This window comes from Pezoporus wallicus, unplaced genomic scaffold, assembly GCF_028554395.1.
Source record: "Pezoporus wallicus isolate ANWC-B61680 ecotype Strahan unplaced genomic scaffold, APGP_CSIRO_Pwel_v1 contig_11395, whole genome shotgun sequence".
NCBI lineage: Eukaryota > Metazoa > Chordata > Aves > Psittaciformes > Psittacidae > Pezoporus > Pezoporus wallicus.
Window position 1 is genome coordinate 810,543 of NW_026636241.1, and position 23,324 is coordinate 833,866.

Consider the following 23,324-nt stretch of genomic DNA (forward strand, 5'->3'; position numbering starts at 1 on the left):
GCTCCAAGCCCCTGTGTCCAACCTGGCCTTGAACACTGCCAGGGATGGGGCAGCCACAGCTTCTCTGGGCACCCTGTGCCAGCGCCTCAGCACCCTCACAGGGAAGAGCTTCTGCCTAAGAGCTCATCTCAGTCTCCCCTGTTCTGGCAGCTTAAAGCCATTCCCCTTGGCCTGTCCCTACAGGCCCTTGTCCCAAGCCCCTCTCCAGGTTTCCTGCAGCCCCTTCAGGCACTGGAGCTGCTCTCAGGTCTCCCCTTCAGGAGCCTTCTCTTCTCCAGGCTGCCCCAGCCCAGCTCTCTCAGCCTGGCTCCAGAGCAGAGCTGCTCCAGCCCTCGCAGCATCTCCATGGCCTCCTCCGGCCTCGCTCCAACAGCTCCACGTCCCTCTTGTGCTGCTGCCCCAGAGCTGGATCAGGACTGCGGGGGGGGGGGGGGGGGGGGGGTCTCCCCGGCAGAGGGGCAGGATCCCCTCAGTGACCTGTTGCTCACACTCTGGGGGTGCAGCCCAGCAGATGGTTGGCAATACAAATAGTTAATACCTGTGGAGTTCCAGGAGGGAAAAATTCCAGCTTACAGGAACTAAGGACGTTTTATAATTACAACTATTCAGAATTCTTTGCTGTGATAGCTATTTCCAGAGCAACACTTTCCAAACATAACGAGTGCATTAACAGCTATATACACACCTGTGGTATCTTAACTGCAAGGAACTCCCCAGGAGCACAGTGTTTGGGTTTGCAGACCATCTGCAAGTCATTTTAGTTAAGTACCCATCCGTTTCACAGGTGATATTAATATTCATATCTAATTAAAACACATGGAAAGTTCAGATTAATGAAGATATAAGTGTTTGTATAAAAACATTTATTGCAACTGCTCAATAAAATCTAACTGGAGCTTACAATGGAGGTATTTTGATCTTATGATTCAAAGGCAGTGAAATGATAATTTAAAATCGTCTGGAATCTTACCTACTACATATAATTCAGCGTATCTATGATGACATTCCCTATTTTGATGACAACAGTACAATGCGTTATAGAAGAAACTTCCTCTAGGTTTTGTTGCTTTCAAGTTGAAAAGAGTAACTTTGCTTACACGGTCATTCACAAGCGTATACTGACTTTGTGGGATTTCTTGTACTAAGTTCAGCCACCAGACAATCTTCTTGGATGCTACAAGCTTGGTTGTATTTTTGTAGATGCAATGAAAGGAAACATTAGAACCAACACCGGTCAGTAGCTTAGGAGGGAAGTACAGGACTTGAGCTACACAGAAGGGGAAAAAAGGGGAAAAAAATATCAATTGAGGTTAGAATCCGTGCAAAAATATCCATAAAGGAAAACACAATACAAAAATATTAACATTATCCAGGTGTATTTCTACCTTTCCTACTTCTTAATTACTAGGAAAGGGGGAGGAAGGAGCCTTTGACTGTCTCACTCCATAACTGACATTGGTAAATTCTGCTAAATATCTTTAATATCCCCAGGCAAACCTGAATTAAATGAGCAGAAATCACTGGAGGCTCCAGTGGAAGCAATACACAGCAGCACAAGGGAAACAGGGAATCACAGGGGCTGCTGTAAATTAAATCTCAGGAAACCAGACTAACACTGCTGCTTTCCACTCAGCCAACCTAAGGCACCAGGTCATCTTATTTAAATGCTGCAAGTAGTACTTGCAAGCTAGAAAGGGTTTGCTTCTGTAACTCATCTCAAAAAGACATACAACACATAGAATCGTAAAATTGAGAGAGGATCCGAATAAGAGAAGAGCAATGTTTGGGTTTGGAGGGGTGGGGAATAATCATCTGACTCTTTGAACCCTGCAGGGTGTTGAAATCATGTTAGCTGAAGCATTAACTGAAGCTGAAGCTTGCAGCTTGCAGAAGGTTTGGAGAGACCTAAGAGCAGCTCCCAGTGTTGAAAGGGGCTACAAGAAGCCTGGGGCTTTGGATAAGGGTCTGTAGGGACAGGCCAAGGGGAATGGCTTTAACCTGCCAGAGGGGAGACTCAGATGAGCTCTTAGGCAGAAGCTCTTCCCTGTGAGGGTGCTGAGGCGCTGGCACAGGGTGCCCAGAGAAGCTGTGGCTGCCCCATCCCTGGCAGTGCTCAAGGCCAGGCTGGACACAGGGGCTTGGAGCAAGCTGCTCTAGGGGAAGGTATCCCTGCCCGTGGGGAGACAGAAGCAGAAAGGGAAGAACTTCCATGGGATTTTTCAGCTCAGTTCATGCCTGCTGTACCTTCCTGGTATAACACATGCTCTCAAATACTCATTCCACAAACCAAACCAAACTGGGAGGCGTATTCTGTTCCAAAACACTGCACATAAGTGACCGCATGAGGCCTACCTCCCAAGCTGAGGTTGTATGGTGTGCTCCAGTCACTCCAGAACCCTGGACCATGATGATTCCTGCACCGCACTTGAACTAAGTATGAAGACCCAAGCAGTGTATTGTCTATGGCTAGTGAGGTTTCCAGAGCAACTTGAATCATCTGTGGGATTATCAGAAGCCATTATGGTTGTATAATGAAACAGGACGAAGAAAGACAGACAGAACCAAAACAAAGAGTCTAGAGAGTAGGTTTCAGGTATCAAGTTCAGTAAAAAAAGGTTCCTTCTTTAAATCTATGTAAATCCAAATATGGTAGAGATTGCATGACTCTGTGGAAAACGTGTTATTTCATTATGAACTCCTAAATAACAGCTCCTTTTTATTGCAGAGACAGTTGTGTGGTAGCAACAGGAAAAAGCAATTCACTAATAAAAGCTATAAATATTAAACATATCATGGAATTTGGGGGCTGCTGAAAAGAGAGACCTTTGCCTTTAGACTTCACAGAGTCTAGTATTTCATCCAAAAAGAAAGATGGGAGTTTGTGCGTAAGACCCAAAAGGAGACGGGTCTTGTATCAGTGTAGTGTAACAGATGTCAAGTCCAGCTCACCAGCACACTGCTGATGTTTACCAGGGTCTGCTGGACACACCAGCTCAGTGTGCCCTGCCCAGCTCCACCAGACCCACCACTGCCTAAGGAGAGTTCTCAACCCACCGGATCCACTGCCCAAGGACAAGGAACGTGCTAAGAAATCGTGGGCTCCACAGAAACCCACCAACCTGCACTGTAAAATACAGGAGCAGAGCTGACTCACCTGCCAGCTGTTTTGACCTGAGTTTGCAGAGATCTTCACTTCATACTGAAGTGGGTATGGCATCAACAAAGGGTCGGACCAGCAGATCTTCATTTGACCTTCCTCTGTCATTTCCAGATGCAGGTTCAAAGGAGGTTCAGGCTTGACTGCAGACAAATTAATTGACAAGTTTACCACTAACCTGATTGCATGTGACTGCTGACGGCAATGGGTCTTTTCCATGCCACTTCTTTGAACTCAGTTTCCAAGAGCTTCTCTGCAGCTGGTGTATGACACACTGATGTGTAGTATCACTGGAAAAGCGCACCCTGGCACTGTTACAGTTAGCAGGACATGCTGTTTGACCCGATGTTTGCCTTAAAACTACATTCATTTCTTGCCTTGGGACATGATTCTCCCCAGTAACCAAACATTAATGTACCTGTTTTGCTGCAAAGAGGACTGAGAAGGATGGGAGTGCTGAGCAAAGCAATTTGCTCAGCTCCTGAAGAGACAGGAGATAATGTCCTCATATTGTACACAAAGAATTGCTAGATATTCCCATGCCTTCCACAGTGATTATGGCTATGAAAGAAGGTCTCCAGGAGAGCTACATTAGGGCAAAGTAAAAAGGAGGGTTTCAGAAATTTCCCAGGAGGATGAACAGAACACTCTGGAGAGGGAAATGGATGGGCAATTTAGAATGATCATCAGGATTACATTCACTCCTCATCAGACAAAGGCAGGGAGCCTTGATCCTGCTTTTACCTGTTGCTGAGACCTTTTCAAATCACTGTTTAAGTACAGTGTCCTTTGGCTCACCTTGTCCTCATTCACAGCTCCACGTTTGATTATATAACATATAATATTATGCAAGTTCTAAATACACTTTACTAAGTGGCACAAAATAATTATGTTATCTTAACTTATCCTGTTTGCAAAGCACATCCTTTAGGAAGAATTTTATATAACTCCTATTATTTCCCCCCCACACACAGCTGACCAATTCCCCACCTTTTTGAAATCTGTGAAGATCTGCAATAACTGTGCATATTGGATAGCAACACATATCAAAGTCATAATATCAGTAGAGTTTTAACTTGATTAAATACAGAGGAATGTATTTGGAAACAGTTGGAAAACACTGGTATTGGTAATGTGTAAGGAAAAAGCAACAGGACAAGAGAGCTGCTTGAGAGAAGAGTGAGTTTTATTTGCTAAGTCACTTTAGGAACAGTTCCCCCCCCCCCTTTTTAATTTAAGTCCTCACAACATAGATAAGCTCCACCACTGCCCCAGACTCAGGCACAGAGAGGTCTGAATTAGAACTGAAAGCTGGAGCATGTTGACAGCATGGCCTGTGCTCAGTTTGGTTTTGTACCAGAGCCCAGAGAGGCATTAGGAGGCTAGGAAATGTGTACAGCACCACCCTGAGCAAGTGAGACAGCACCAGGAGGCCTGTTCCTGTTCTGTCTGTGCCCTCCTTCTCCAAAAGAGACATTCTGCCTCTGTCCTCCATTCAAAACCATTTCAAGTACAGTTGTACTTACCTACGTCTATGGGCTTGACTGACATCAAAGGTGACCACAGAGGTGTAACACCAACCATCATCTTCAGCCACATGACGTAAGTGTAGTTGAGTCTCAGGGCAGGCACACAGCACTCACACCCATCATACTCACTGCAGTCACACTGAGCAGCCATGACAGTCCCCTTCAGAAAGCTCGTAGATACATCCCCCAGAGACAGCTCTGACCTGCAAGGGAAGGAGCAAACCATAAACCAAACCAGCACCTCAACAGAGTTTGTCCATCTGGATAAGGCTTATTGATAAAGGTAAAAAAGTGAATAATTGCAACCAATTGCTTTTACTTTGCTGCTTCTCCTTTTTGAAATGGTTTCCAAGTTGTTAAGATGCCTTCATGAAAAGTATTCCTAAGATTTGACTTTAAAACAAATGTGTTACAATCCTAGATGATAACTGTAGTTCAGTCAGACTAGTTTCTGATTCCTGTTGGTAACTATTACTACATACATCTCAGGCACCCAAAGTTAGTTTACCTTACAGTAGACTAACAGCCCACCACCACCCTCACAGAGATTATGTTCCCGTTCCTATTCATGAGGCACTGAAATGAAATCTAAACAATTTAACATCACTTCCAGCTTCTGATACAACAAAGCATTACAAATAATAGAATAAGCAACCATTTTTCAAGTGAAAAACAAGTTTTGAAGCGAAAGGCTAAAGAATTCCACCATTCAGAAAAAGTTTTAGTTCTCATTTTCAACAACTTATAGTACTTGAAACAGAAAGACATCAGAGTCTTCCAAAAGTCTTAACATTGTGCAGTTAATTCCAAGATAAGGCTTTAATTATTATGTTCTTTATTCTCATTTCTCTTTCACAGATATCCTTTAGGCTTTTTCAAACTCAGACGCATGTTTATGGTGCACTGCAGGTATTCAGTGGCACAGACCTCCTTAAGGTAGGGAATTTAATAGCACAAATACTTTGGCCAAACTTCTCACAGCAGCAAAGCCAAGACAAATCCTGAGAGTTAAACCATCCTAGATTCTTTCCTGATTTTGACATTTCATCCTTGTAACAAAAATCTTGTGTTTTAAATTGTCCTGAAGTGATTCTGGAATTGTTTCTGTATAGTAAAGGGTTTGTGTTACTTATTCAGAGAAAGCAACTGAAGTTAATGGTATAAAAACCTTTCTGTGAAAGTGTTATAGTTTTAGAGTTGGTGTGACTCACTGTTAACACTTGAATTCAGGGAGGGCACAGAACTCTACACTGGAAAAGAAGAAAGGACAAGATTTTCTGCTTTGTTTTAGTGGATTTGGTGTATAGTACATTTAATGGGCTGTAGAGCACACCGGAAATGGGAATGATTCACTGATCCCAATGCCATCAACTGCCCTACTTAAAAAAGAAAAGGTCAGAACCTGAGGAAGGCTTGGAAGTGAGCGAAGGGCTGATGAATTACAGGGAAGAGCCTGCGTGAATCATGCTGACTGGCACTGAAAGGGAACCTGCAATGAGCACACACAGATCCCCTGGCACCAGGGCCAACTCCCTTCATCATTCACTGATGCCCACACACACATGTTATGCATCCACCTTGTATTTAGGATGCTCTTTGAAGCTGTTTCTTTTTACCAGGACCCACAGAATTTAGGACAGGAGAATTATGGAACCTGATACTGATGGTATCTGGCAAACACAGAGCTTTTAAATTACTTGGAATATTTTTGGTTTTCTAGTTGTGGCTCCACTTCTTTCTCTGAATTTCCTTTCAAAGACTTCGCAGAATTGTCTTTTAAGTTTCCCTGCCTTGTATTGCTGATCGCAGACGTTATTAGTCTCAAAAAACCCACAATCAATCCGTAGGCTTCTCATCAAACCATGTCTTTAATCCGATCTATCTGGAAAGCAGTTACCACCCCATCACTGCCCCCAGCTTTCTCCTAATCATTACTTCAACTTTTAACCATCAAACTGAGCTTATCTGTACCCAGATGAGTCCCAGTGCATGGGGGGGGGGGGGGGGTGGGAAGTGCTAGAAAGCTCCTCCCCATATTATGTTGTGCCATTATGTTTCAAAGGCCACTTATTTGTGAGTAAACAGGCATGAGATGTTATTTCTCGCTGTTTCCACCACACAAACTTTTGCACAGAATCCTAGACCATGTAGTTCCACAGGCAGGGACACCTTTCACTAGAGCAGGTTGCTCCAAGCCCCATCCAACCCGGCCTTGAACACTGCCACGGATGGGGAAGCCCATTTGATTGCTTTACTGTATAAAATGCTGTGTGTAGGGATTCAAGTGTAACTGGAGGAACAGCCACGGCTCCAGGCCAGGCAGGTCTTCCACTCCTGTGTGACAGAGAATTACCAGTATCTCATTTCTCTGCTCTAGACTTCTCTTCCAGCTCACTACCTTTGCAGGCAGCCAGGGCACAGACGGGGGAAAGACCAAGCTATGTTACCAGATGCCAGGTCTGCTGCTGGAGGAGGATATCCAGATACAAAAGCAGGGTAATGAGCTTTGCATTCCCATGGGCTGGCAAGACACAGGGACCATCTCAACAGATCAATGCAGGATATAACCTTGAGGACCCCACATCAACTTACTCCAACTTGCTAAGCCTGGCCTAAATCCATGAGAGCTGATCACAAGCAAAACAACAGAAAGCCAAAGTGCTTTGGAGATCAACAGTAGCCTGGGACTGCATGAGCAGCCCATCATCTTCAGTTTGGCTGCAGAGGGATCCTGTCACAGAATAACCATCCTTCCTAATCTGTACATACTGACTTTGGAGGAGTTTATGCTTATAAAGCCCTCGCAAGTTCAGAAGAGGTCAGTGCCTTCATTCCGTAGAATGAGAGGAGATATCTGGGGTAAACCTAAAATAAAGCAATAGACTATTAAAAACTGGAGTTTTCCATCACACTTGCAGCGCACCGACTTAGAGGAGCTATAAATCCCTGTTCAACAAGCACTTTACATCATGCAGCACTGATCACATCTAAGCCAGACCCAAACTGTGGTGGGGGGAAGGAAAGACAGAGGGCATATAAAATACGTAAGTGTATACTATGTCCTCACTCAGTTTTATAGTGCTGGCTGCTGGAATTGGAGGGATCTGTCCTGGCACAGAGAGGTAAGCATGAACGAGATAGGAACTAAGCATATGGACTTTTGAGAAGGGATTATCAGAGCCCACCTCTGAGATCCAACAGCAAACTAGTGAACTGGACTTAAGTTTTAATGGCTGGCAGAGAAGGGAGAGACAATGAGCAAAGACAATGCGACTTTAAGCTGGGAACATGGGACTAAAGCATAAGACACTGCAGAAGAGGACAAAAATAAGTAACTACTGCATGCCCTGAACCCCAGAAGTCATTAACATTGCAACAAGGGCATGTGTCCAAGGCTTGCTTTTCTTCTCAACTCCAAACACTGCACAGGGAATTCTCACAGTCAACACCTTAACACCTCCTAGGTGGTTTATATTTTGGTGCACAGTTCAACCACGCTTCAGAAGGTGGTGGTACTGCTGCTGAATTAACCTGTGGCAAACTTGGAGACTTTAAATACGACCCTGCAGAATGTCTTTGCTGAATTTTAATCAGTTTCTTGCAATTAGAACACCAGAAACGAAAGGTCAGAATTGTTTTCGGAAGAAACACATGAACTTGTGTAATTCCTCTGATTTCAGGAAAGGCAGAACATCACCTTTAGGCAGCTATACTGAGACATATCAGAAATAAAGGAATTGCAAGCCCTTTATTGTGCAATTTCTTTATTACGAATTGATGGGACAAAGCTGTCTGGGGCTCTAAGGATATTCAATAAGGTATCTCAATGTATTTGATAGACAGTAGCTCTAGGACAAGACTGATTTGAACAAGCTGTCCCATTAAACTGCAGGACACCTGATGGCTGCCTGGCTGCTGAGAGGTAAGTCTCTAATGCAAGGTTAATGTTCTTCAGCTGAAGAAGGGTCAATGTGTAACTGATGCACTCAAGTAAGCCATCAGCCTCCAGGCAAATTGCATGATTTCTCCTTAAAAACATGGGAGCTTAGGCAGAGAACTAAAGGAAAGCCTCAAAGGTACTTCAAATAGGTCTGAGATATCAGTTCATCATATACATCACCATCTGCTGAAAGGGCAAATTATAATCAGTCTCAAAATTAAACTGGAAGCATTCATCTGTGTCACTACAAAAGGATCCCTAAGGCAAAGTGATTTTAGTTGATGTAATTAACCATCAAGGTTTACAGCATTCCTAGAATACATACAACTGGAAAGCACATTCACTTTTGGTGGAAAAATCAGCCTCATTTGTCTACTTAAGCTTCAGAAAAATCCTCCTCCCAAAGACATGCTGCTAGGAAAGGTAAAAGCCCTGTCATTACCTCTTATAGAATATACTGTGATAGCTCTGCTTCGGACAGAAGAAAACATTTCTTATTCAAAGTAACTTGGTACCATTTAGAAGCAGGATGTGTAAAATAAAAGGATGCTACTTCAATGCTGAAAAAATTAAAAGCTGCTGAGGACTTGAGCTTTTTTGTTGTAGATTCTTCTAGGTCATTATTTTAGTGCATTGCCTGTCCTGTATGTGAGAATTCTGGCTTGATCTCCAGACTCCCAGGGAGAAACACATGCCAGGAATGCATATTTTTAAAACTGGGAATGTTTTCAAGGTATTTTGGCTGATGTGACTAAAATGTCAAGGTATCAGCAAGACCAACAGGGAAAGCTGTCACCTCACCAAAACCTCAACTGCTTTGCTAGCTGATCCCCCAGAAGACAAGGACCTGAAAAGAGAAATATGAACATGAAATGTGGGGAGTGAAGTAAGTTCTCCCATGTGAGGGCCTGCGCTGCACCTCAGCTCTGCAGCACAAAGTAATCAAAGACAGAAATGCCACAAAGTCTCTGGTGAGTCTATAGGGGCTGCTCTCACAAATTGCATGACGCTTACTGAATGCCCTTCCTCATACAAAGAGCCTGTTCATCCCATCTTGGACTCAAATCCCTTGTTCCATGGGTGTTAGGCATACCAGAAAAATTCAATAGAGAGATTACCACACTAGGATTAGTGGCAAAGATCTTCCTACTGCAGTTGAGACTGGATGGAACAGAGGCAAAGTCAGATCTATTTCCCCCACAAACACCCAGAATCAGAAATCAAAGTAATGGGGAACACTGGAAACAGGAACCCACTCAAAATCTGATTTCAGCTTTGAAGTATTATGTCAACCAAACACGTACAGTTATTACTAGTTAATACACCTGCTTCTACCCTGACTCCAGGGGCAAGTTGTGTGATATCTGGCTTTTAAAGTAGAAGTAATCAACTGTAAATTCAGCTTATTCATCTATTGATGTTTAACCTGTTTCCTACGTCTGCGTGTTCACCCCATTCCTTCCAGTCTATCAGTAATTCAGAACAATCTGTGTGGCCTCATAAGTAGAATCAAATGGATCTTTTTGTGATCAGTTCAGGCAGGTCATGTACAAGATCTGCCCACCCACCAGTCAGAATGACGACCATCTATTGCCATCCCAGAAGGTATTTCACACAGTGACAACTGCGCAGGTGAGCGTCCCTCAGAGGTATCAACATGATCAGAGTAGCATTTGGCATTGTATTAATATTAAATAGTGTAATTACTTCAAGAGAGAGAACATTATGGCCAAAAGCGGAAAAAAGGCAAAACCAAAAGCACAGCTTTAAATTAAGCTATTGTAACAGCAAAGATATTCTCAAGTCAATACTGATTTCATTAAAGTATTTTAAGAAAGGACAGAGGAGAGGGACTCTCCACTGCAACCATTTGTCATTTAAAGACAGAAACCATTTCCATATTGTCCAAAATTACTTTTAGATAAGACAAAGGTTCATAATGTATCATCTGCTTGCAAAGCTAACGCAACACCACACTGCAATTTGGATTTCTAATGCTAAGAGTGACAAATTTAACAGAGTCTGTACTTACACAGTATAGAAAAGATTAACCTTCAGGTCATCTCTCAAGTTCAGCTTCAAAAACTTCAGAGTACAAACCAGCAGGTCCAGCTTGCCTTTAGTCCAACATTCAATGGTCCAATTTGAATCTGAGCAAAAGAAAGAAATTAAACATTTATGAACTATATTAAAACAAAACAAACCCCAAACCCAGCTGAAGAGCCAGGGTAAAATCCACTCACAAAGAGAGGACAAGTAACAGATACTCATGAAGGTGAGGGTGGACCACAAGTGTGCAAATGTTTATGAGTAATCTTTGCTGAACTGGGCACCAGTGTGTGCCCTTAAACGCTTTAAGGGCTGATACTGCTGCATTCTAATTGTTAGAGAAGGAATATATCTTACCTGGCTTTACAGACCAGGCCACAAGGGGAAGAAAGAAATGAAGTTGCTGCTGCTGGTTGAGGGTTTTGCTACTGTTAACTGGTACAGCCTCTATGTGGCTATACTTTATGCGTAGACGCATCTGTACTGAACACAAAACATCAACACATTTAGTGTGGCAGCCTGTAACAGGGATTTATTTGCTCCATGGGATAGTTCTCGTAGAATGAAATGCTAACTCTGTTGAGGTCAGTGAGACTCCTGCCACTGATAGCAGTATGCCAAGAGGCTCCATGCTCCTCAGAGACTGTGGTTTACAGGAGACCAGCCTAGGGAAAACTAATTCAACCTAAGCCATGTACTGATATTTACTGAGGCACAATCACGGTCCAGGCAGAAATGATGGCACTTGCTCTTCATCTCCCCCACCTTCTGAGGGAGTTTAAAGCCCAAATTCACAAAAATACTTAAAATATTTCTCATAGCATCTAACACCTTTGAAGATCTGGGCTTGTGCAGTGCCACATATTTTATTCAGCATTTCCTTAGAAAGGCAGCCAACTTTTTTTACCCTTTGAAACTGTGCTATGCAATTTCCTTCATCTTCCAGTACAGAATACTGCGAGGAAGGGTTTGACCAGACTGTGTTGTCTGCTCTGAATACCCATCAATACAACCCACATACCCCCCCTCCCAACCAACACAAAACCCCAACCTCTTTTTGAAGAAGTAACTTCTTACTCCCTTGACTGGAAAACCAACCTTTTTCCTGAGCAGCAGAGCTACTTATTTCTGAAGGAATAAACTTCCTTGCTTGCATGCTTGCTCTGTACAAAGAACAATCAATGTTGCTATCATTCCAAAGGCAGCACAGAAAACTTTCTTCATCCATTAGCAAGGGAGGTTCGGTTTTGGATGCTCCATGCCCTCTCCTCAAACCAGACCAGCTCTCTACAACTCCAACAGAGAAAGGACTCAAAACTGTTTCATTTAGCAGCATACAGGGTAATGTAAAGTTCCTGGAAGGAATTTGATGGAGCATACAGTGGGCAACTGCCATCTGAAGAAAGTCTGCAGATACAAAGGCAAAGATATGAGAAATTAAAAGTTCACATTACTTGACAATGAAAACCGAGGGGCTGGTGTTATAGAGAAATACATACATTACATAAAAATCAGACTGTTTCCAGGGCTATTCTCTGAGCTGCAGACAAAATGACTAAAATCATCCCCTCTGAACTGGTGTCACAACTAACAGATGTCAGCCTTTTCCCCAGAGTCACTACACCTAGCTTCTTGTTTTCTCAGCCTCTTGAAAGACAAACCAAGACTGTAGGGGAAGCATCTCTTTGGGATAAATTGGCTTATAGTAATTCAAAATACAGTGAACCATAAGCCCAGGTTCACAGAGGTCTCATTTCCCCCTGCAGTGCTGGGACATTTGCAATCCAGCTCTTATAACACAGCTCTGTTACTGTAGAAAAAATCATTCCATTGTAAATATAACACATAATCACATTACAACTGTTAGATACCAAAGGACAGTGTTACAAGAATATCCAGTAGATGTAATGACACAACCCCAGGGCATTATGTGGGAAATGAGACGTAGGAAAAGACTGATCTCCATCAGACTTGCATTCTTCAAAATAAAACTGCTCTGACCACATTTGTAGCTCCCATTGGTCAGTCATAGCTTGAATTACACTAACACTGATTTTCAGAATGATGAGCATGTTAGTTTTGGAAATGGCTTCTCTAAAACACTGTGTGAATTTCAAAGAGTAAAGCTCTAGTTACAGAAAGGTATGTGCGTATTTGTGCATTTTGCATGCAGTTTTTCACTCAGTAAGGGCAGAAATATTTTAAGCAGTCCATCAGATAGAAATTAATTGATGCTCTATGCCTTGAATAGGCAAAAAAGAAAACCAGAATTTCTCTAGCACTGTTTAATAGCATATAAGCATAAGCTAAAAGATAAAAAACGAATGAATTTCACAGAATGAAAACTTTAAAAGAGTAGATTCACGCTACTTTAAAAGCAGACGTTGTGTTACATTACTACGTTTATGCAGAGTGCTAAAGTGTTGTTTCCTCTTTACACAGATCTTGTATTCTAGACTCCTGAAGTTCTGCTCCTTCCTCCTCTCTCATCTAACAGGGTTTGTGCCTTTGTAAATCCCAGTTTCACTGAGCCTCCTGGATGGACGTGGAGGATTCAGCTGACCAAACACACTATTAGTCCATAATACATGATTTAAAAAAAGGACAAACGAGTAAGTGACATGACTGCCTGTGAAGCAGGACAGATAAGTAATGTAGTACCCAGTCCACAGCATTCATTGAGGGTGGGAAGGAATTCCTGCCCATCACCTCTTTTCCTACAAAACCACTTCCCCCTCACAGATCACACCAAACAACCCCAAGGCATTAATTAAACCCTATAAAATCAAAGTGTGCGCAGAAATGTAAAAAAGAGAACTAAAATGCATTGCAAGAGGGCTTAATACAGCTCTGCTATAGCTCTTCAATGCCCATTAAAAAAACACAGCATGAATTAAGGATGTTTTCCAGCTACAGATGTAACAGTTTGTCCATGACACAGGCACACAGAAACCATCATTTAACAGTCCTGTCCCCAGAGCAGCTGTGTATTTGCATGTCTGGGTTAACAGGGCTACAAAGATGCCAGCCATAGCTATTTGCTTATTCAGAATTAGGTGAAGATGGCTAGTTAGTAGATACACTGACTTGCAGTCATTACAGGCCATCAGTGAGCAACCAACTGCTCTGAAGCCTGATGAAGACTCCCTGAGACACACATTTTGAACCTGACTTCACTGGATTACAGCATCTACTCTCTCCCTAAGCATCATCACCAAAAGCCTTTAAATAGTTCCTATTTTAGTTAAAAAAGGCAAAAACCAGCTGTCTCTGAGCAGCATTCACCAGTATTGTTACAGATGTTACTACATCCAACATTTGCAGTTAGCTGAGCACCCTTCAGCAACACTGTGCACTTGAAAGCTAGAATATCAGCTACCTGAAAAAGCAGAGCTCCAACTCATTGACAGCCTGGCTACACTGAACAGAAACTCCGCAGTTCTGATGGAACTGGGATTTTCCTTTCTGGTTTTGGACTTACCAAACAAAAACAAATTCCCCATGAACTTCTGTCTTATGAAATTCTCACTGGGGCACTTATTTGAATGCATCTTGACTCAACACACACTTTCTACTGATGCTTCCTGATCTTAAAAGAAAGTTGCACTGCTGTTGGGGATAAGACACATAGGCACAAGCTGAGGGTGTCAACATTTCAATTCCACACAATGATAACATGAAATCCTTTGCATATTCCAGTTGCATGTTGTGATGAGATACTAATCCAGTAGCATGACTTGTAACAACACTGTAAAACAGAAATGGTGATCACTCTTCACTGTACATAACTTCCAACAGAATTACGTGTTTTAGTAACTTACCCAATAGCACAAGCAGGGTCAGACTGATTTGCCAATACATCTTGTTTTGGAGAGCTGATCTGAAAAATATAGAGAAAATTAACTGAGAGCTGGTAATTATCAGTCTATTATTTTAATAAGATTCATTTGATACAGCTTATAAGCAGAAAGGAAGAACAAAATCAGAATGCCATTTAAGGCAAAAAACCACATTTCTTAGGCTGCTTAGAATATCAATTGAATATCAATACAGATCTTTCTTTCATCATTGGAGCTATTTAGTACTTAATTTCTCAGGCTTCTGCTGATCATTATTCACCTTCTGGGCTGATCACCTGAAGGGCACTACAAATCCAAACAATCAAACTGCCCAACAGATTATCAGTTTTCAAACTGTAGCATACACTGAAGCACTCAGGCACCCATTTCATAGAATGATAGAATCCCAGAACTGGTTTGGGTTGGAAGGGACCTTAAAGCTCCTCCAGCTCCAACCCCTGCCATGGGCAGAGACACCTTCCACAAGAGCAGGTCGCTCCAAGCCCCTGTGTCCAACCTGGCCTTGAGCACCGCCACGGATGGGGCAGCCACAGCTTCTCTGGGCACCTGTGCCAGCGCCTCAGCACCCTCACAGGGAAGAGTTTCTGCCTAAGAGCTCATCTCAGTCTGCTTTCTGGCAGGTTGAAGCCATTCCCCCTTGTATATGAGCAACAACTTCACTGAACTTGACAGCAGTATTTCAATATTGTTCTTTCACTTCAGGTACTTCGGTCTTTCTTATTTTCATCCCATAGTTATATAAATTCTGTAAACCCCAGATATAAGCACTTTTAAACTTAAAAAAAAAAAAAAGAAAAAGCAGCTCAGTAGATGGTATCAGAGTAAAACATACAGATTTTGGTTGCTGCTGCAGTTAACCAAAACTAAATGATCAGTAAAATTTACAGCTCAAGTAAGACAGAGAATGTTGGGATGTTGGGGCAAGAAATAAGATTCAACGAGTCCCTCCAAATTATTCTCATTCCTTAAATATTTCTGAGAACAATTTCCTTGAGCACATCTATGTTGCCAAAAGAACTGGTGCCAACACTGTGTAATCCACTGGCCCTCCAGTTTAGGGTTCACATACTGGACTATATGTACATGTATGTTACACACAGACTGCCACAATGGGCGAGTCGCTTTACTGGCTACAGAGCAGCTCGTTCTGCAGCCTGGAAGGAAAGTGTATGTGGGCACAGAAGATTAGGAGAGAAAAAGGGTGATTCCTTCCTGGTTTTCACCACTCCTGTTAGGGCACAGTCTGAATACACCCCCCTTGTCGCACCCAGGCACTTCAACAAGCCCCATGGAGTGGAGGGTCAGCCCCACAGAGGAACCAGTGGCTGCTAATAAAACCAAAGAATACTATACGGAAAGCCACCCTCACTCAGAGCTATCTCTCCCTCTGCCCTCACCAGAGACCTTGATATGATCATCCAGTGACCCTGACACTGATTTAAGCCTTGTGCACAGCCTAAAGCAGAGGTGATTTAACAGAAATAGCACCCACCTGCAGCAGCAGACAACCTAAGCTACAATATTTTAGTATTCTTGTCTCCCTGTAAGCTTGTTTCCCTCAAGGAGAGCCCTTGCAAATCCAGCCAGAGCCAAGCCGTTCCTTCAGCACAGACCATCCTCCTTTTGGTCTACAAGATGAGTCAGTCCCAGCCACTTTCCTCCCCATTCACCCAGGTTATAATCAGAGTGCATTTTAAGCTACATTTTGAGCAATTAAAGAGGAAAGCTCAACATTTCAAAGGCAGTGCTTCACAAACCCCTGCTTCAGAGGAAAATGTGCCTCTCAGCACAGCTGTTAGGAGGCCTTACCCACACCTCTTCCATTAGCCTATTTCTTAATAGGTGAGCCATGAAGGCCAGAGGAATTATGTAGCTACAACCTCTATTAAATCTGCCATTTCACAAAGGTACAGGCCAGGATCATTTCCAAAAGCAGATCATTGAAGTTATCTAGATTTTTCCAAAGTTTCTGACTGAATAAAACCCCCAACCTTTTAAAATACTTTACTTGACATAAGTGTACACTAGTGCTCATACTATTAGATGTATGGTTTAATGAAAAACAGGTCATTTCCCTCTTCTACAGGTGTAGCAAAAATTTGTTCACAGCTCAACCACTTCCCAGTAGGAAACTGGCAGAAATCACTTCCATATGGAGAATAAAAAAATCAGACATACATTTCAAAAGCCTATCAAAGTTACCAATACATCACAGATATTGGTGAAAATGCTTGAAAGCTCTCACTTTCAAAACAAGTAGAAAAATTCCACCATCAAGGGCTTTAAATAATCCATAAAGTTGTGGTCCATCACTTGCTCTCCCATCACAGGCACAAGAAGCAAGAGCTGTCACCCTAATATCTCAGCCCTATTGCTCCTTGAAGGAAAGAACCACTATTTTGGTAACTACACATATTCCATTGTACTATTTCACAGCAGAATGTGAACCATCACATCACTTGCTACTGGAATTAAGACGACAAATAGTTAATGGTGTTAACAGCAGCTGCTGTGTTAGTTTCACCCTGCAATACCTACTGTAGATGGGAAAGAAAGCAACCACAGGTCCCCAGAACCACCTGCCCCTCAAAGAAGGAAAGCTATAATTCTGTAGTCTACTGGAGATGACGGCATTTTCACTTCTTGCTACCATAAAAATGGCCAGATAGAGCAATCAAAGAGATTCCGATATCAGCACTGGTTTAACTATAATTAACAATACATGGACTAGAAGGCAAAAATACAGCTCAGACCAGCCTGAGACATCTTCTCTTCCTACTCCTATTGCAACTGCCTGAGGTTGCTTTTTAAAAAGGTGTTATTTTTTAATCCTGGTTCCAACAACATCCATGAACAATAAATAGTACTGTACATGACCTCAAAGCAAAGTAAGCTGCATGTCACCAGCACTTGCTCCTTTTCTCTTCAAAGTTCAGTAGTGCTTGCATAAACTTTACACAGGAGTTGGGTCAAAGGAGATGCCTACAGACAGGACAAGCTGAATGTAAGACTTGACTGGACAAATACCTTTTCTAGTGAGAATACGGAACTTATCACAATTCCTAACTGCACTGTAGGCAGAATATAAGTTTTACAAGAAGAGTTACAGGGAACAGGAAGTTAAAGGAGAAATAGAAAAGCTTGTAACTATAGCTGTGTTCCAGTCAGAGTAAGTTCACACAGCAAGGACAAATGGTTTTATGAGTGGCTGGAGAAGTATCTATAAAACAGGAGGTATCAAGGCCCTTTTTAATAGGTCTATGTTAAGATACTGCACTCTGAAACCACCCACTTTGCTGCTGTGCACAAGAAGTTTCCAATTTCATATGTAAATATTGTGCTCCTCTCCATGCTAAACACTGTGCAATGAACTTCAGCAAGCCCTGCTTTGACAAAACCATCTGATTAAAACCAAAACACAGCAGATATGACAAGGAAGACAACACTGAAAGTCAAATCGTTTGCCTTTACAGGCCAGCTGAGAAGTTATAAAACCCACTGGCATATTAGCAAGGGAAACATTTTCAGCACAGCCTGAAACAAACATAGTTTGTGATCCACAGACACCTGCTCACTGGGCATGGAAAATGCACTGGAAGTTTTCCTTTCCTTTCTGGAGCTGCTTTTTTATTTCACTTTCTTGCCTTGATAACTTCCATTTGTGCAGGTCTCCTTTGTGAACTCCAGAAAGAGGTCTGATGTGAAACAAGGACCGCAGTATGAGGCAGGTCTACCTGTCCAGTGTGAACAGTGAACAGAGGGTGGCACTGGTGACCACGAGTGCCAAGCCTCCACAACCCATCCTGGATGCAGCTAGCAGCACAACCCTGGTACACACAACCGTGACACCACTAAACTCAAGCTGTAAAATTCTCCCCAGCTTTTACAGCAACAAAGAGAACAGATCAGCAGATGTTGTAAAATCAGAGCATAATACATTAGTGTTTTTCAATGAGCAATTTGAAAGCCTATAGATATGTATAGAAAGTTGCCAGGATCTCTCTTCCCTCAAATGATGCACCCCACACACATAGAGTCTGGAGTTCTCCATCCTTATTCCCACCCTCCCCAGAAAACAACAACAGCTGCTAGTTAATGGGAAGCAGGCACATAATCCCACAGGCACACAAACTGTCCCTGACTTTTGCAAGCACTCCACTACAGCTGGCTTTAAATATTTAAAAGATCTCTATAAAGCATAGCCATATTTTAGTAATCATGCCTCCGCACATCTCCTGGCCTGCTCTTTAATGGTGCTGAGGGCTTCCCAGTCCTGTTGGTTTTGGCATGCCCAATGGTTGCTGGTCAGCCCTCCTGGGCTTGGAATTTCATCCCATTTGTTTGTCATTTAGTGTATTAGAAAACATTACTAATGAGGAGTTGAGAGTAAATGGAACATGCTAAATAGCAATGAGCATGACTAGCATTAAATACGTGTGCTTTTTAATATGAAATCCTTAACCAAGCAACGCAAGTTCCGTGTTTTCCTACATGCTCAGTACAGTGGAACTAGCAGCAGTTACCCTCGTCTCACTCACGCATGACCCCAGAGCCGCAAAACGAGCTCCAAGTGTGCTGATGGAGCCTCTCCTCGTGGCCCAGCAGCAAAACATCCCAAACTGTGGAGACCTTCTGCAGGTTGTACAAATCCTCCTGATTTTGGTGGAGCTTCCCCTTCACTTCACACATCCACACTGCTCACGGGTAGGTTCCCCTCGGCACCGGACGGACGGCAGGGAGCACAGCATCCCCACTAGCCAGCATTCAGTCACAGCGCGGTCTGGCCTGGATTGCAGTACTGAACTTTGTGCACGCTCCTGACACACCGTTTGAGACTGACGCTCCATGAATAGTCCCGGTTCTAAGTCAGCAATAGAGAAAAGTGGTTTTAACATGCACTTTGCCTCGTTGCTTTGCACTGAACATGTATTTGGTTTTCCTCGCAGGGCTCCTGTAGTCATCTGCTACTCAAACCTCCTTCATGCTATAGCCACGCTTGGTAGTTACAGGGCTCTCGGTGTTACAAACTCTTGTTTATGAACGCCATAACTAACACTACATTTCCAAAGCACTCTTCCACCCGAGCAGAACAGCATCACTGACTCCCAAACCACACGAAAGATTTCCTTTTTACTTTTGCCTCAGGCACTAAGCCTCAAGAGAACAAAAGGAGAGGGCACAGGTCTGACCTGGGCGCACCGTGCTACCTCCGAACTTGGCTGGCCCTGCAGAGCTGACCTGAGGGAAGGAACACGCTCGCCACCAGTCCCACACACCCCTCAGCGAGTCCTGGCGACAACCGAAGGCCTTTACCGTGCGGCGCCCCCCGCTCTGGGCACGGGAAGGCCGCCGGAAACCTCAAGTGCAGAAACGCGAGGACATAAAAGCCGAAAGTGAACTCACGGATCTCCCGGGGTCACAACCGAGGAGCTTCGCCGCGTCCCGCCGGGAGCAGCAGGGCCCCGCCGCTGCCGCCCGCTCCCCTCAGCGGCCCCGCTCAGCCCCCGCCGCCACCCGCGGCCCCGCCTCGTCCTGGCGCCCCGCCCGCGTTACCTCACGGCTCGGCGGCGGCGGGGAGGCCGGTGCCCCCTCAGAACAGCCGTAACCCCCCGGGATGGGGATGGGGATGGGGCAGGGCTCGGCTTTCCTCACACACAAGACGGGGGTCACACGGGTACGTTAGAGCCCTGGTCGCCCTGTAGCCCAAACCGTGTCCAGTCACCGCCATCGCTTCCCTCACCAGAGCGGGGTTGAGCTGTGGTGCATCGAGCTGAAAAGTTACAGCACAGGCAGCCAGTTCGTTCTTAGTAAAGCCTACGAACAAGTAAGTGCGTTCATACTGAAGAGGTGGAAAGTCTGCACACATCCCAGCACGGGGAGCCCATCCTTGCTGGTTGGGTTGGAAGGGACCTTAAAGCTCCTCCAGCTCCAACCCCTGCCATGGACAGGGACACCTTCCACTAGAGCAGCTTGCTCCAAGCCCCTGTGTCCAACCTGGCCTTGAACACTGCCAGGGATGGGGCAGCCACAGCTCCTCTGGGCACCCTGTGCCAGCGCCTCAGCACCCTCACAGGGAAGAGCTTCTGCCTAAGAGCTCATCTCAGTCTCCCCTCGGGCAGGTTAAAGCCATTCCCCTTGGCCTGTCCCTGAAGGCCCTTGTCCCAAGCCCCTCTCCAGGTTTCTTTTCCAGCCTCCAGGAAACAGTCGGTGCCGCCTGGACCCACACAAACATTTCTTCAGAACTGAATTAATGTTCACCTTAAATATTCCGGTTGTTGGTTTTAACAGTGGAGGCTGTACAAAATAGCCGGTTATTAACATCAAAGGAGACAGAAAAGCACAGGGAATGCTTTGTTGTATTAAACCTATTCATTGTGTCCCACGGATCTCTGAATTTTCACAAAATTATACACATAAATGTTGTGAATTATTGTTCAGAACCCAATTTTGCCTATTTGTCAGCAGAAGGACAAAGACTGTAAAAGTCTGCTTCAGTCAGGTACAGGTCACTTCAACAGCACATCGAGCAGTGCTTCACAATGGAGTTGTGACGATATGTTGACAGATCATTATTTCCTGCTATCTCATAAACTACACATTTCTGTGAACAACGAGGATGCAGGGAGACCGTTTTCATCTCTTCACTACTCCTCCATAGCTAATGTTGTTTTAATAGCAGCTATACGTGGATTGTCAGCGCAAAGACTTTAACTTAAACCCCCAGAGCCATACCAAAGAAATGGGACAGTGACCATTAATAGCTAGAACTAAATGTCACTTCTGGCTTGAATTGTTAAAATGAGGTCTTTGGGTATTCAGTTTGTGAAGACCAGGCCTGCAGGGGGAAAAGGCACAGCTGCAGGTTGGGCAGAGCAGAGATTCAGAGTAGCCCAAGGAGGACTTGGGGGTGTTGGTCAATGAGAAAATGAACATGAGCCGGCTTCAGTGTGCGCTTGCAGCCCAGAAACCAACCATATCCTGGGCTGCATCCAAAGGAGCGTGACCAGCAGGGCGAAGGAGGTGATCCTGCCCCTCTGCTCTGCTCTTGTGAGACTTCACCTGGAGCATTGTGTGCAGTTCTGGGGTCCTCAACATAAAAAGGACATGGAACTGTTGGAACAAGCCCAGAGGAGGCCATGAGGATGATCAGGGGCTGGAGCACCTCCTGTATGAAGACAGGCTGAGGAAGTTGGGGCTGTTCAGCCTGGAGAAGAGAAGCTGCGTGGAGACCTCAGAGCAGCTTCCAGTGTCTGAAGGGAGCTATAGGGATGTTGGGGAGGGACTCTTCATTAGGGACTGTAGTGACAGGACAAGGGGTAACGGGTTCAAACTGAAACAGGGGAAGTATAGATTGGATATAAGGAGGAAATTCTTTCCTGTGAGGGTGGTGAGGCACTGGAATGGGTTGCCCAGGGAGGTTGTGAATGCTCCATCCCTGGCAGTGTTCAAGGCCAGGTTGGACAGAGCCTTGGGTGAGATGGTTTAGTGTGAGGTGTCCCTGCCCATGGCAGGGGGGTTGGAACTGGATGATCTTTAGGTCCTTTCCAACCCAAACCATTCTATGATCCTATGAAAAGCAAACATCCCCAGGCAAAACAAAGTGGTTCTAGAATGAGGAACCGCCACACCACGGCAATCTGTACTTCTCCAAAAGGCTACACCATGTGTAGCTTAGGAGCTGCCCTCACATGGACGTCAGAATTCCAGTCACTAAGATAAAAACTCCACTTCCTTGTACGTTTGTGCTTTCTTCTCACACACATGTGAATTCCCAGCTTGGATCAGGCCCACAGTAGAACACACACCAAGAGTACCTTCTCTCTAGTTGTGGTTTAACCCCAGCCAGCAGCAGGCCCCATGCAGCCATTTGCTCACTGCCTACAGTGGGATGGGGGGGGGAAGAGTACTGGAAGGTAAAAGTGAGAAAAGTCATGGGTTGAGAGAAAAGCATTTTAATACCTGAAATAAAATGCTAATAATAATATTTGTACTAAAAAGGAGGACATCAGTGGGAGAGAAATCAAACCCAAGACAGACAAGGGATGTGAATGAGAGCAATTGCTCACCACTAACCAACCAATGTCCATCCCATCCCCAAGCAGCAGCCTCCCCACCAGCCTTCCCCCCAGTTTATTGTTAAGCATGATGTCCTATGGGCTGGAACATCCCTTTAGGCAGTTGGAATCGGCTGTCCCGGCTGTGTCCTCTCGCAGCGTCTTGTGCACCCCCAGCAGCACGTTGGTGAGGTGGAGGGAGGAGCAGAAAGGGCCTTGACTGTCCGTAAGCGCTGCTCAGCAGGAAGGAAAACATCCCTGTTATCAACTCTGTTTTCAGTACAAATCCAAAACACGGCCCCATAGTAGCTACTATAAAGAAAGCTGACTCCACCCCAGCCCAAACCAGCACATGCCAGGTGTCACCATAGATATGGCAAGAAACCCTACCAAAGGAAGCTTGGAACAAATACAAAACCAAACAGCAGAAGCAGAGATTACAGGTTGGCTACAACCCCAACGTAGATAAAGAATCTATTCCATTTGCCATGAAGATAACAATGTTGAACATGGCATTAGGAGCACGAAGGATAACAGAGGAGCAAGGAAACTAAAATTGCTATAGGCACAGTAGGGAGAACACTGGAAGAGTTTAATACATCAAAACAGAGTTACGAGCAAATTAGCATGTGAAATTGCAAGACCCAGGCACTGGTATTTTAACCAAATCTGTTAAGGAGTAACACAATAAGAGTTAGGGGAAAAAAAAACCAACCTAACCAACAAAAACCCCCA

The 23,324-nt window shown here is 44.2% G+C and overlaps 1 protein-coding gene across 3 annotated transcripts in view; it reads right to left on the minus strand.

Moving 5' to 3' along the window:
• Window positions 1–23,324, minus strand: part of LEPR (leptin receptor) — a 61,942-nt gene that overhangs the window by 16,295 nt on the left and 22,323 nt on the right. For 2 of the 3 annotated variants that reach the window (XM_057399219.1, XM_057399222.1), the window contains exons 1-9: window positions 17,828–18,543; window positions 14,497–14,555; window positions 11,774–12,082; window positions 10,659–10,776; window positions 4,684–4,889; window positions 3,155–3,300; window positions 2,353–2,497; window positions 971–1,267; window positions 686–803 (exon numbers count right to left, since the gene is read on the minus strand). In XM_057399219.1, coding sequence (XP_057255202.1) covers window positions 686–803; window positions 971–1,267; window positions 2,353–2,497; window positions 3,155–3,300; window positions 4,684–4,889; window positions 10,659–10,776; window positions 11,774–12,082; window positions 14,497–14,555; window positions 17,828–17,886 — 1,457 coding nt within the window. In that variant the 5' untranslated portion in view covers window positions 17,887–18,543. Of the gene's footprint in view, window positions 1–685; window positions 804–970; window positions 1,268–2,352; window positions 2,498–3,154; window positions 3,301–4,683; window positions 4,890–10,658; window positions 10,777–11,773; window positions 12,083–14,496; window positions 14,556–17,827; window positions 18,544–23,324 lie in introns of those variants that run through there. The other variant, XM_057399220.1, reaches the window with a different exon arrangement.